This window comes from Echeneis naucrates, chromosome 14 (assembly GCF_900963305.1).
Source record: "Echeneis naucrates chromosome 14, fEcheNa1.1, whole genome shotgun sequence".
Classification (NCBI taxonomy): domain Eukaryota; kingdom Metazoa; phylum Chordata; class Actinopteri; order Carangiformes; family Echeneidae; genus Echeneis; species Echeneis naucrates.
Window position 1 is genome coordinate 5,980,059 of NC_042524.1, and position 14,610 is coordinate 5,994,668.

A 14,610-nucleotide genomic window follows, 5' to 3' on the forward strand; every position below is an offset into this window, starting at 1 on the left:
TGAGAACTGACCTATTATGTTTTCTCTCTGCTCATATTTACTCTGGGTGCAGTCATTCCGGTTTCCAGCTGAGCTTAAGGATTGTTATCGAATCCTAACTGTTTAAAAAAAAACAAACAAAAAAAAAAAAACCCCAGAGCTGGAACTGGGATGTAATGAAAGATCAATAGTATGACGGTGTGTGCATGTGTGTGCGTGTGTGTCCGTCTGCTTACTCATAGCAAAGCTTACTAACTAGCCCAAGGCTGAAGCTTCCTCTCTTACCGACATTGTGTTGCTGCAAACAGACACTCGTGTTGTACTGATACTGCACTGACTGACCTGATCACGCTCCGATTATGATCATCTTTGTTTTACACCGTGTCAGACACAACACTGTTTCTTAGTGGTGAAGAGCATTTTTTGAAGGTGCTGACTTTCTTTGGTTGTCAAGGCACAGGCATCCTCCCAACCCCCACCTACCAACCAACCACACACACACCCTGCCTCCATCCCTCTCCACCAATACTGTCTCCAGCTCTCCTCCCCTACTGTATCTGCACAAGTCTGTGTGCAGGTGGCTTCCTGTTGACATCATCACCATGGGACTCCTCCTTGTCTCCCTCAGGTATAAAGGATCTCCTGTTTCTGTAGCAGCATCTTTGCATCACACTCTCTATCAGGTTTTCAAGAGCAGGAGACTCTTCACTGGGCGCTGGGATGTCGATGGGCATGGAGATTGTGGGCATCGCCCTTGGATTCATTGGATTTATCATCTCTATCGTAACGTGTGCCCTGCCAAAATGGAAGGTGTCTGCCTTCGTTGGAACCAACATCATCACTGCTCAGACCATCTGGGAGGGTTTGTGGATGAACTGTGTCACGCAGAGCACGGGCCAGATGCAATGCAAGGTCTACGGCTCGCTGTTGGCCCTGCCCCAGGAGCTGCAGGCCTCCAGAGCAATGACCATCATCTCCATCATACTGGCCGTGCTCGGGGTCATGATCTCCATCGTCGGCGCCAAGTGCACAAACTGCATCGAAGATGAGCCATCCAAGGCCAAAGTGATGATCATCTCCGGAATATTCTTCCTCCTCTCTGGCCTCCTGGTCCTCATACCCGTCTCCTGGACTGCCAGCGTGATCATCCGGGATTTCTACAACCCTCTTCTGACCAGCGCACAGAGGAGGGAGCTGGGTGCAGCCCTCTACATCGGCTGGGGAGCGGCTGCCCTGCTCCTGATTGGTGGGGCGATACTCTGCAGCAGCTGCCCGCCAAAAGAGGAGAAATACAAGCCGCCGCGGATGATGTATTCTGCCCCACGTACCACCAGCACAGGTGGAGGGTACGACAGGAAGGACTACGTTTGAACAGTCAGTGTGTTACTGACTTATGTGAGAGGAAATGAAGATACATTGAAAATGTTATGTTGCACAGGTGTGTGTGTGTGTGTGTGTTGTTTTTTGTACAGGCTGAAGGCCATGAAAAGACTCCGACATGAAGATGTATGTAGGCCTATAAATGTTGTTCTGCTTGGCTGATGTATATTCGCTGAATGTTTGCACCTTGGGATTGTTTTTTAGGCTTCAACTTTTTCCTGTATGACCATGAGAGATGTTAGATTGCATTCAGCGTATGTTGTCTTCAGGCTAAAGCCTATGGGGCATTATTTGAATGTGAAAACCACCTGCTCTTGTGTGTGTGTTTGTGTGTGTGTGTGTGTGTGTGTGTGTGTGTGTGTGTGTGTGTGTGTGTGTGTGTGTGTGTGTGTGTGCGTACGTGTGTGTGTGAGTGTATGTCCTTAGCTGGCTGGTTTCCTGTTTCACTGAAACTCTCTGTTGTGTCACTGCACTGACAATGACAAGGAAGAGCCAGCTCTCATTTTACATCTATTTGGTTTTGTGATTGTTCATCTTGTGTGAGTGTGTGTGTGTGTGTGTGTGTGTGTGTCTGCTTTTTGCATGTAATATTTGCTTAGGTGAGTTTCTGCCTAGACTGAAACTAAAGATGGAGCCATGAAATGGCTCCAAGTTACAGGTTATATTATTGCTCACTCTCAGGCGCAGAGACTGTTCGAGTTGGTCTGACATTTTGTGTTCATATGTGTGTTGCATTTTTTCTTTTTTGTCATTCATGTAATAAATTGATTTGTAATGTATTTTGACACCATATTATGCAACTCATTGTGTTTGAAATAGATTTGTATTGCTTTATATGGATTTGAAACATTTTTATATCTCTGTCTTTATTTGAAATTTGAAGCTGTAAGTGACAGACAGCTGCAGTGTGTGTGTTTGTGTCTGTCTGTGAGTGCGAGACACACCAGGGAACATGTTGTACAATGTGTTTTTCAAGATCAGCTTGATGTGTCCTGTGTGCCTAAAATAAATGTTTCAATAATCAGTCTCCCTGTGTTTCAAAAACAAATTTGTTCAATGATACAACATTTTTTCTTCTTCTTTTTAATCAAACACTTCCATTAACCTTTAAATGCTTCATATCGGTGCTTCAAGTCCCAGTATGTTTCTGATCCAAGTCGTTTTAGGAGCTATGTATGTTTGAAGCCACTATCTAACTTGTAAGAGCAGCATCTCAACACAAGTGCTAGTAAAACAAACAGAGATCTTTAATTCTTCATCATTCATCTTCGACCGCTTATCCGTTTCCTGGTCGCGGGGGTACAAACAAAGATCAGTCCTGATCAAATACGTTAAAATGCTGAGAGTCAAGACGGGCTTTGGGAGTTTAGTTTTATTGTTTAGCCAGTGATACGGCTCACTTAAATTCGTCTCCCAGTTTTTATCGTATCCATCCAATAGTGCAGGTTTGGCAGGTATTCTAAGTCTTTGTTCCAATGCCACATACATAGTCAACATAGTCAACATAGTCTCCATGACATAGTCAACAGTCAAAGACTGTCAAAGACTGTTGACTATGTCATGGAGAAGGGAAAAGAGCGAATCATCACCGAAGCTCCGGTGACATCACGAGGGAGCTGAACAAAGGTTTAACTCTTGGTAATCTTTTGATACAGACTATAAAATGAGTTGTGATCTCATTCTGAAAGCAGACCAACTCATTTTATATGACTGTTTTTGTTTTTTTAGATGAACGAGACTTTAACCTTATTTTCTGAAATAAATGTTTTATTTATATCTGCTTTGATGCTGTGCCACTTAGTTCTTATCTTAAACTGATTTAGTTGTTGACAGACACAACAAGGACTCTGTTGTCAGATTACAACTCTTCAGTAATATTAGTTGTGCTGTAAACACACTTAAGTGTTATTTGTGTGTAAATAAAGAGCAACTTTCCCCTTTCTTTTTTTATTCTGGCTAAACCTTTTATGATTTAAATCTCCTTTGTTGGAACAGTTATCATGACTTATTGAGCTCGCAACCGCCGAAGACCCCACATCGTCATATTTTCACCATTTTTCACCATCATATTTAATTTTGCTGAACTTAAATCTGTGAGCCTCATTCGTGGACACCTGTCTCTGTCAACAGATATTACAATGATCAGTGTACAAACAAAACGGCCAACGAGTCCCGCCAACATGCAAACCAGATAAAAGCTCTAGTCTCAGGAGGCTAATCAGCACCAAAATATGAACAAAGGAAACAAATAAGGTAGTAATCCATATTACCCTGATTCAAACAGAGGCCAGTGACTGAGGGCCACTCAGAGCTGTGCCTTGTGTTTTCCTTTCAGTAAACAGGGTGAACCCCGCCCTCGCCCAGTGTGAGCTAGGATTGGCTCCAGCACCCCCTGCAACCTGGAAGCAAATAAGAAGAAGAAGATGAATGAGTGAATGAATAAACAGAGGCCAGGCCATTCAGAGAGTCTGAAGGAAAATCCTCACAAATAATCATATCTTATATATATTTTATATATATATATATAAAATGAACACATGCTGAACATTTGCCACTGAAGGCGAAAACATCTTCTCATGCTGTTTTGTCTTAATCCATTGGCCAATCCCTTGAAGGACAGAGTCTATGAAGGTGTTTTCGTAGTCACCGTAGACCAAGAGGACTGGACCGAAATGAGATGGTCCAACACACAGTTGATTTATGCTTTCCCCAGCAGCTGCACCCTTACCATGGCTCCTGTCCCCTTGAAACCTCGATAACAAGTCACCATGTTTCTCTGCGGATAAAAAGGGAACAACGTGGACTCAGGATGATTTAGTTGGCTCCTGAACTTACATACAGCAAACATACTTAGATAGCTAATCCATGATGGCTTAGCCTGTGACACACCTCTCCAGGTCAGCTTCGGGTGACGGTCATATATGTTTGAATCATTATAATTGCTCATAATTGCCCTCAAATGGACAATGAACAATCTTAATTTTAAATGACAAACTGTTCCTGTTGTTTGACCTCGTTCTCTGTTTATGTTTGATTCTTCATTTAGAGTGTAATTTTAGAAGCAGTTCTTGATTCACAACCTGTTGCATAAATTTTGTGCTTAACAGAGTGAAAATATAAAAATGAAATGCAAATTTCCAGAGCAAGAACCGAAAAGATGAGGAAGAGTCCGTTGATGGAGAAGCCTCTGATGGTCAACAGTGCAGCCAACGCCCCTGTTTTGAAACGCTAGGTCACTACATTTTACAGCCTTGCTGTATCTGTAAGAAATATTACAGAGATACTTTATCAGCCATGAAACACCCCAGCTACACTCAGTGCTCGCTCAAAACTCTGTCACAATATGTCACACACAGTCACACACACCTTTCTATACCATGACCATGATCAAGGTGGACCAATTCAGTTAAAAAAATCTGTCAAAAATAGGTGTGACACAAGAAACTACTGGGTTAATTATTTTAGTCTTATCTGAGCATGAAATGAGTTTCTTATTGTCTTTGTGAGAAAATTACCACCTTGGAGGAAATTGTCACTTTTAATGACAAAACTTGGGGGTGTGAATGTGAAGTTTTTTTCCATCAGATGCTTGAAAGGCAATAATACAATCTTTTTTTTCACTGTTTTCTATCAAATTGTGTTGTGTATACTTTTGAGGTAAGAAATTTGCAAAGCTTTGAAAGTAATTTAACTTGTATATCGTTTACATCCATTGGTGTTTAAGTGAAGACATTGATGCACTTCTATGCAGCTGATGTTCGTTATTGTGACGCACATAAAGTGATTGCGGGAAGATAAAAAAAAATGTAAGCAACAGGTCAAAAAACTTGTGAGAAGACAGCACACAATGCTGTTGGCCGAACATTTGAATGTCAGCTTCTCTTTCTAGCTGGGACACGTGAGATTGACAGGGACCAGATTTTTCACAAACAAGATGATAGCAAAACAACAAAGTCCACCTGGTTTCTGATAGACATCATACTTGTTGATTGAGTTGATTGTGCAAACCAGATAAACTATCTGCGGCCTCACACCTCAGCATATCAAGATACATCAAGATATAGTTTAGACTATTCTAGACGATGAGGAAAGAATACTATAACATGATGTTCCAGATATGAGATATTAAGATGAGCAGACAGCCAGTTAAACACACATTTTGTTTCTTCTGTTGCTCAGTTAATTAAAGTCAAGAAGTGGAAAACAAAATATCATCCGAACACTTCTGTAATAGTTTTTAGAGAGAAGCCTGATTTAAAAATAACTTCTGCACGTCCAAAATCTGCCAATACAAACAGACTTCATTGGCTTTCATTATTTTATGCAGCTTTTGTTTTAGAAATACATTCCATGTCTCCATATCAGTGTCTATTTTGTTTATGTGTGTGTGTTATAAATAAATTCAGAAGCTCTGGCTTGAACCATCCAAGTCAAACTTCCAGCAATTCCATGAAAAACTTCCAAATTAGAGTTCCCGACCTCTGATGGAACACAGAGAACAACAGCTGTATCACAACACCGAAGACCAAAACATGAACATGACCCAAGTTTCTAAAGATTAACAGAGAGACAAATGTTTTTTCTGAGGGTTTTACTCCAACCCTCCTCTCTGCAGCGCTCCGCTCTGATAAACAACATCAGCGCTGTCATCGTAGATGTTGACAGCAGCGATTGTTGTGTACCCGCAGTTTGAACTGATTTGGGTCAGGAAGCAGCTTTTGTGTACCGACTTCTGCATTTCTTTTCCCAGAAAGGAGAACATTCCTCCCTGTTTCCTCAGTACCCCGATAAAACTGCAGCTCCTATCAGGGAACTCGGTTTCATGATCTAATGGGTCTGATATTATTTATATTTGTTAAAACAGTTAGATTGAAGCTGTGGGGAGAGACAGAAGTAGTCACTAATTAGAGGGAAAGATTTGGTATCACTCTTTTATGTCATAAGTGAATACTATCAGAGTTGACATTTGGATCACGTCTAACATCCTGACTTCTCTTTATCATTCACAGAGTTTGATTACAGAAAAGTGATTTTGGTATTTGCTTGTTGAAACTGTAGAGGCTCTTTTTTGTTCTGAGATTCATTATTTGTGAGGAGCAGGATACCAAACAAAAGTACAATGTGGTCCATACATGAATTATCACTAAGGCTCTTTTGAACCGCGTCAGTGCTTCCTTTGTGGGAATAAAAGTTATTTATGATGCAAAGAGGTTCATAGAGGTGACGCAGAAGCAGAAGTTAATGACTTTTGTACTGTAAATAAGCAATATGATTGATTTGAGAGGCTGAATGAAACTGTCAGTGAACAGTTCATTGATGTTCAGTGTCCACTTTTTTCCACACAATTTAAGATGCTGTTATTCTTACATAATGGAGGAATCCCTTTGTGTCCGGGTACTTCTGGAGATTTAATGATCCAGCCATAATTATGCTTTTTCCTGTGATTACTACTGTGTGTGTGAAGGACAATGTGCGTCCATTTACATCCACTTTGAGAACACACAGTGATGAAAAAAACAACAACAACAACACTTAATTTGCTGTGCTCTGTGTTGCATGAAGAAGTAATTAATGGTCTAAACCTTCAGATCCATTACACAGCACTTAGCAGTGAGGGGGGCAGGGATGTAACGTCAGTCAAACCTCAACTTTAAAACTACCACTGAGAGTATATATGTTTTTGGAAAATGCTAGTTTCATGATCTAACGTTTAGTTTGTGTTTACTTTGTCTCATTGGGCCAATGATAGTTGCATTTTATTGTAATTATTCTTTTCATCCTGGAGAAAATTCTGTTCAAACCAATTATCTCTACCCTCCCATTACTTGCTGCTGACACAAGATCATTTTAAATGACCTCCATAAAAACACCATATCATGTAATGTTCCTACTTATGATGAATGAAGAACACGGTTGAAAAAAAAAAATAAATAATAATTGGTGTGTGAAATCCAGCTCTGGCAAATTTTTAGATTTTGGTTTCACTGGAAAGCGGGTTGTGACAGTGTTCACGAGAATAAAAAAAAAAAAAAAAGCAGCCTCATCTACCAGTCAGCACCAGGAGCTCCCCCGGGCCTCCGTCTCATGCCATCACTATGGTGACAGCTCACAGCATACTTTATCCCAGCAGACAGGTCGCCCATAGCAATGAATGTTTGGCGTCATGGCAAAGGAGGCCAAGCTGTCCAAGCCCAGCAACTGAGGGTTTTTGTTACTGTTCCTGTTTTTGACAGATTTTTTTTTTTAGTATATATATATAATTAAAAATCAGGCACACTGTTCTCAAGCAAGGCCAAAGTAAAAGTGAGAAAGGAGACCAAGAGAGAATGAAACAGATATAATTTACTGCACCAATGTGTCCTGCGGGACAAAGAGCACATGCAAATAAGATTCCTTGTAGACGTACACGCTGCTGATATTGCTTGTCAGACTCAAAAAGTACTGAAGTGTATAAATATAGATCTGTGACACACTCCACTTAAGTTATTGCTGCTAAATAATCCACTGAATAGTTTTTATTTATCGATTAGCGGGAAACAAAAAAACTTAAATGAAAGTTTGTTGGAGGCACCCTTTAAAATTGCTCCTGTTCTTTGCAGTACACAAAGTTTTGAAAGGAACATGGCAGGAAGGAGGCTCCGAGCAGCTTGGAGAACTTGCCAGGCTTCCTCTGAGGGTTTTGGCTAGCTCACTTTCTGTCTCCTTGGGTAATCGCAGGCTGCCTCCATAATGTTGAAGTTTGGCCTCTAAGGGAACCTGACTATCTGCTGCAGGTGTTCTTGTACTTCAAGAAACTGAAGATAGCTCTGCAAGACTGCATGTACCTGGCAGCTCCCTGGTGGCACTGGATGATGGATAAGAATATAAACTTTACAAAATCTAAAGTTCCCAAAACCTTTCTGGAGCAGCTACTCTAGTGCTTTGTGAATGTGAGTAGAATAAAAGAATCAGCCAATAGCAGTTATTGTACTCATATAAATGCCAACATTTTACTTGACATTGATCTGTCTACACTTGTCATAGAACACTTATACATAATACAGAAAAAAAAAAACCAACTCATCAATAAATAAATAATTAAAATACAATTCCCATTAGAGAACTACCTTTTAAACAGCAAAAAACAAGAAGAAATGCAGCAGCAAAACCGAATACCACCTGTCGTTTTTTATCTTTTTCTGAGGTGATGGGGAGAGACTTCACTCATGTCTCCACAGAATAACCATCAGGGGTCCTGCTGAGGGTTTTTCCCAGTCCAGGGTCACTGACTTCAGCTTTGTGTTGGTGGTGAGAGGGAGCTGCTCATTTTGTGACACTGTGGCGCCTCCTTATGGGAGAACAGGAGGCTGTATTAATGCAAATAGGGTCGACTGTATGATTATATAATTATTCAAGGAAGAAAAAAAAGGAGGGGGGAGGGGGGTGTTACATTTAAAGTGCTTTACATAGAAAGTTCACTTTTACTGTGCCAACTCGTGGATTTATTTATATTTATACTGCTAAAACGGGTTATTTGTCATGGAGTAAATAGCATTTTTACATTTGCCACCGCTCAGTGATAGTAATTTCATTAAGTGGACGCAGCTCCGAAGGATCCGGTAATACATTCATACTAAAGCACCAGCAGTGGAGATTTACTAAGATTTATTCTGAAGTACTTCACTAAAGTACAATTTTAAGGAAGCTGCACTTCACTAACATGTATTATATTCTGTTTTTGTATCCCCCACAGTACTGAAGGAAATATTTAACACTACATTTAGCTTATAATGCTAATTTGCATTTCCAGATCATGGCACAATATTTTCTTTATCTTTTTTTTTTTTTTTTTTTTTTTACCAATCATATCATATCATATCAAGAAATGATAGAATAGAATGATAGAATGATAGAATAGGTTAAGACTACAATGTACATTACTCGAACGACTAATTTTGAGTGCAAAGCTCCCCAAGCACTTACAAAAAGGTTCAAATCCAAGGTCAGCTAATCATGTTTTCTGTTTATAATATTAATGCTTATGTTTCCTTTAATTTAACTCAAACGCTATGTCTATATTGTCTGTAGATATTTCTATTTCTTTTTCAGTTTCTCTTTTATTTATTTCCCAACCGAGCACCTAAAGTCCCCAAAGGCGGTATTTTTTTTAATCTTGTGCACACAAGTTATTATCTTGTAAGAACAAGATATTTATCTTGTGGGAACAGTTTACAGTAGGCTAAAAACGTGATAGGCCTGTGCTTTGAAGACCCCGGGGGTAATTTGCGTTTATAGTTTTAATAATTAATAAATTAATAAATAATAATTCGTTGATTGAAACATGTTTGCTTTGAATAGTCAGTTTTTTCGGTGGGTGAGATGGTTGAAGATTACGGAGCCCCTCACGTCTTAAGGGAACAAACTATTAACTTAAGATAAAAACAATGCCAGCTTTGGGGATTTCAGAAAACAGCTCACGGAGCCTGACAGACTGAGCCCAGGGAATAGAATGACCCCTGACCCGGTGCGTCCTACGTCATGACGCAGCGCCTCCATCGACGCCTCTTCCGGGTCACTCTCCACCTCCGGGGCTCCGTATATGAGCGCACGTCCGACCCCAGCTGCCGTGGCCGCTTCCCGACTCACATGCTGCTTGTCTACCGCCCGGTGACGGACCGTAGGCTGCCATGAGTGCTCTGTGTCGTCTCATCCGGAGGGGGCTGCTGCTGGGCGGCCGGCCGTCGTGTCGTTTCTCGCCGGGACGGCAGCACATCGTCGGGGCTGATGCTTCGGTCCGGACCGCCAGCTCGTCCAGGTACCGCCGCTAGCCTCCCCGGCTAACCGGTGCCCTCTGTGTGCCCGGGGCCGGGGACGTAGCAGGGCGGTGCGGGGCTTACAGCACACCCCCGCTGTTTCTCCGGGAATGTAGCCGGATGAAAGAAAAACGACTCCGTATCGTGACTTTGCATGTTTGTGAAGCGATAAGTTCAGTTTGCATCGATGACATTCAGGCTCCCGGTTAGCAGGACGGTTTAAAGAGGATTTAAAGATGTGCTCGCTGTTTTGTGCTGCTAATTTTAGCCGCCTGTGTCTGTCCTCCCTGCTACATGTTGATAAATGACACCGTTTTCATGATCCGTGGGCCTGATGGACCGGATTAATCACATTTGTAGTTGGGGCCCCTGTTCAGTCCCTAAAATACAACTTTCCCACGACAGGACGGTGTATTTGAAAAGGTTCATCATTTTAGAGACACTTTAAACAAACCAACAAAAACACCAGCTCAAAGGTGAATAATTGGCAGAAATTATCAAACTTTGTAGGTTTTAACAAGTAATTGATCTGTGAAAGAAAATAAGTATCAAACTTGTTGCTTCTGAAGCTAAAGGTACATTTCCTCCGAAATGACATGCTGATTATTATTATTATTATTATTATTATTATTATTATTACTCGTAAACTTTGCAACTAATTAGCTCATTATTAGCAAAAAATAAATAATAAAAATAAATCTCAAAATGTGTCTTAAAGACTGTGGGCTGAGACAGAACCATAAGTAATAAGTTTCCTTGCAGAAAAGTGTTATTTTTCAAGCAACAATTAAAGACGTTTTGTCACTTCTGTCTCTCAAATTAGACGATGGGCCTCTCACAGTTGCGGTATATGGCAATAGATTGAATTGAAAAAACTATATCTGTTTCTGTAACGTTCTCTGTTGTTTTACCAGCAGGTGGAAGCACATAAACATTTCACGTCATAAATAACATTGCCGTACTGCAGCTGTATTTTCTCTCAATATGTATCTACCATTCATTTCAAATTAGGCTCTGATTATTATTTTTTTCTCACAGAGTGAAAGTAATGCAATTCAATCACTACTCTCTGAAAGTTTAATCGGTTTGCAAAGTTTTTATTGCTGAGATTTAACTCAGTTACTTTAACAAAACTCTTAACAAACCTCAGACCAATAAGCATGGATTCTTTTTGCTTCTCTTCCAACAGCCCAGTCAACTTGACCTATGATGTCTTTGATGGGAAAGGAGAGAGCACTCCCCTGGTGTTCCTTCACGGCCTTTTTGGCAGCAAATCCAACTTCCACTCAATAGCGAAGTCCTTGGTGCAGCGCACAGGCAGAAAGGTAATGCAGTGATGAAGACCTCAACCTTGTCTGCTGTTACCACAAAAACAATCGATCTTTGTGTGTTGGAATTAGCATGACACTGGCTCTCTTATAAAAGCTGGAATGTGAACCTGGAATCAACCAACTGATGTAATAAATACTGGCAGATAATTGTCTTACTTGTTTTCAATACCTCATCTGCACAATACAGTATTTGTGTCTGCTGTCACTTCCCGGAGAGAGGGCCAGAACAAAACAATACAGCTACGACACTTTCTGTTCTCTCTGCTCTGTTGTTTTTTTTACCTCCCATTCCAAGTGTCCTAACTGTCCTTTGATCAGTTAGGTGCTGACTGTAGATGCCCGTAACCACGGCACCAGCCCTCATAGCCCATTGTTGACCTATGAAGCCATGGCTGGTGATTTGAAACACCTCCTCGCTCAGCTGCACATTGAGAAGTGTGTCCTCATCGGCCACAGCATGGGAGGGAAAACAGCCATGATAACTGCTCTGACTCAGGTTAGCAGCTGAGAAATGTCGCCATGAATTTATCATGATGCTGCCGTCCCCTCCCTGGATGTCAACTGACCTTTCCTGCTGTATATTTTCATCCTCTCTAAACGTAATACTCTGGTTTTCATGCCGTTCCCAGTTGTCCTGTTTTCATTTTGCCATCAGGTTTTTCCCCACATGACGTTTCTCTTTGTTCCTGCCTGTCTTTCTTTGTAGCCTAGTTTAGTGGAGAGGCTGGTGGTTGTGGACATCAGCCCAGCCCAGACCACGACACGCACCAACTTCCGTTATTACATCCAGGCCATGCAGGATGTGAAGATCTCCAGTGACATCCCACGCTCCACCGCCAAACGGATGGCTGAAGATCAACTGCGTAGTTTGGTTCCGGTCAGCAGACCTTTTTTTTCTTGTGTAGTAAAAATGGCTTTCCTACTAATGGGGCAGATGATATTGATAGTTGATATGGCAAAGAGTTTTTCACTTACACATCATTTCAAATTGATGTAGTCCTGATCTTGTCTACCTAATGAATGGATATAAAAATATCTAGTTCTGAAGCCACACGGTTCAGATTTTTCACTGAAGACCTGCCTCAGAGCCCAGTGAGAGAGAGGGAGAGAAAATTTGCCAAGACATAATACGTAAATCAGATGTTGAAGAAGTTGTCAATGTTTAGTGGGTTACTCGTGAGCATTTTTAAATCTTAAAACATTGACGAAAGCTGCTTTAAAGTCAAACTGTAAACCCTCCAGGAGCACTCTGTGCGTCAGTTCCTGCTGACTAACCTGGTGGAGCAGAACGGACACTATGCATGGAGAGTCAACTTGGAGGCCATCTCGGGACATCTTGATGACATCGTGAGTTTCCCCAGCTTGAACACCATCTATGCGGGACCAACACTATTTTTGGGTGGAGCGAGTTCTGCTTATATCAGGTATAATAGACAGTCTGTTCCCCTTCACAGTGGTATGAAGTATGAATAGTAACTGAAAATGTTAAATTGCAGAGAAAGAAAATTTTAAATAAATTGAAAGAAAAAAAGCAAAAATAGAATAAAGTAAATAAAATAATCAAAAATAAAGTAAAAAAATATATATTTTTAACACAGTTGTAGACAGCTTGTGTAAAAAAAAAAAAAAAAAAAAAAAAAAAAAAAGTAAATACAAATTACCATAAATTTACTACTTATAACTAATAAAAATATTTTTATTAGTACTGCTGTTCTTCCTTCAGCCTATTTTCCTGGCTGACATTCTCATTCCTCCTTCTGTGTCTTCTCTCCAAACCAGCTCTGAGGATTACCCAGAAATCCAGAGGCTCTTCCCTAATGCTGACATGCAGTTCATCCCTGACGCGAGCCACTGGATCCATGCAGATAAACCCTTAGATTTCATCAGCTCCATCATCTCCTTCCTTCAGTCCTAGCTGCCTCCTGTCCCCACCTCAGAACTTTTTTCTTTTTAACGCTCAGCACCTCGGGGCGCCCGCTTGCCGAAATCGAAGGTGAGAATCCTGCAGGTTTAGCAAAAGCGAGTGGAGGTTGTAATGACGCTAATGTTTGCAACACTGGACCAAACTCGCCCTTTTACAGCAGTCACTTCTTACTTTTTATCTGTGTCAAATTTAGTGTAGCATAATGTAGTGTAGTGTAGACAAACTTTTCTTTTATTTCATCTCCCTGCCAGACAAGTAGTGTTACTAGAATGGCTGGTATCTAGATGTTTTTTCATTGATTTTTCAAATCAGCAGATAGCAATGAAAATATCTTTTTGCTAAGCATAATCGGGCTGTTTTGAGGATGATATACTAATCCAAAGAAACTCTCATTTGCACAGTGCTTTCTTTAAGTCAATACATTTAGGTCAGGATAATATATACAATTTTTAAAAATGTGGATTTTGGCCAAATACAATCTGGGACCGCTGAGATGGACAAGCAGAAAGAAAAATGGACATGACCGCTCTGACATCACAGCAATCACTCTCATACTGTACATCTGAGAAGCCCTCCTTGAAGAGACAGGAAGAATGTGTGAAGCAAAAGTAGTTTTGCCAGGAGCAGTTTTGGATCATGTTCAGGAGGCTCTCGCTCTGCAAAGAGGATGTACTATAGACTTAATTTGTACAAATTATTTGATAATAGACGTATATATATATATATATATATATATATATATATATATATATATATATATATATATATATATATATAATTTTGGTGAGGAACTTTAATTTTCCCATCCTCTCCTCGTTATCTGCTGCTTGTCAGAGGTGAGGGTTTACAGGTCAGTCTCTCTGTTGCACACAGCTCAGGCTCATGGAGGGCACTGGTTATATATTTATGCCAACATTATCACTGATGGAAACCAAGTTACAAGGCTGAAAGAGCAGTGGTGTCGCAATCTGTCTCCTGAAGATCTCAGGTTACAACTTGATATATGGTTATCTTACTCTGAAACTATTCCTCTGTCTGTCTGGAAGTAAGCCGTGGTATTGTTGTTGTTGTCTTTGTATTTGCTCAGCCCAGTCTGTTTTTGATGAAACATGTTTTACTGATTTATTATCTGTATCACACTTATCTTTCCAACTAAGGCGCAAGGATATATGGGTATTCTCAGAAACATATGCTGCAACAATGT

At 40.6% G+C, this 14,610-nt stretch overlaps 2 protein-coding genes across 3 annotated transcripts; both read left to right on the forward strand.

Annotated features, from left to right (window-relative positions):
- Positions 1 to 653: 653 nt before the first annotated feature.
- On the forward strand, positions 654 to 10,009 carry LOC115054488 (claudin-3-like). Of its 2 annotated transcripts, XM_029519737.1 has the most exons (2): positions 654 to 1,262; positions 9,925 to 10,009. In XM_029519737.1, the coding sequence occupies exons 1-2, from the start codon at positions 700 to 702 to the stop codon at positions 10,007 to 10,009; spliced, it is 648 nt and encodes a 215-aa protein (XP_029375597.1). In that variant the 5' UTR covers positions 654 to 699. The 2 variants fall into 2 exon arrangements, with proteins under 2 accessions (XP_029375597.1, XP_029375596.1); XM_029519736.1 differs by lacking the exon at positions 9,925 to 10,009 and having other exon boundaries at positions 654 to 2,386.
- abhd11 (abhydrolase domain containing 11) lies at positions 10,003 to 14,112 on the forward strand. Its single transcript, XM_029519733.1, has 6 exons — positions 10,003 to 10,153; positions 11,341 to 11,476; positions 11,805 to 11,978; positions 12,189 to 12,359; positions 12,725 to 12,906; positions 13,262 to 14,112. Exons 1-6 carry the CDS (start codon positions 10,026 to 10,028, stop codon positions 13,395 to 13,397), a joined length of 927 nt encoding a protein of 308 aa, XP_029375593.1. The 5' UTR covers positions 10,003 to 10,025; the 3' UTR covers positions 13,398 to 14,112.
- Positions 14,113 to 14,610: the final 498 nt, after the last annotated feature.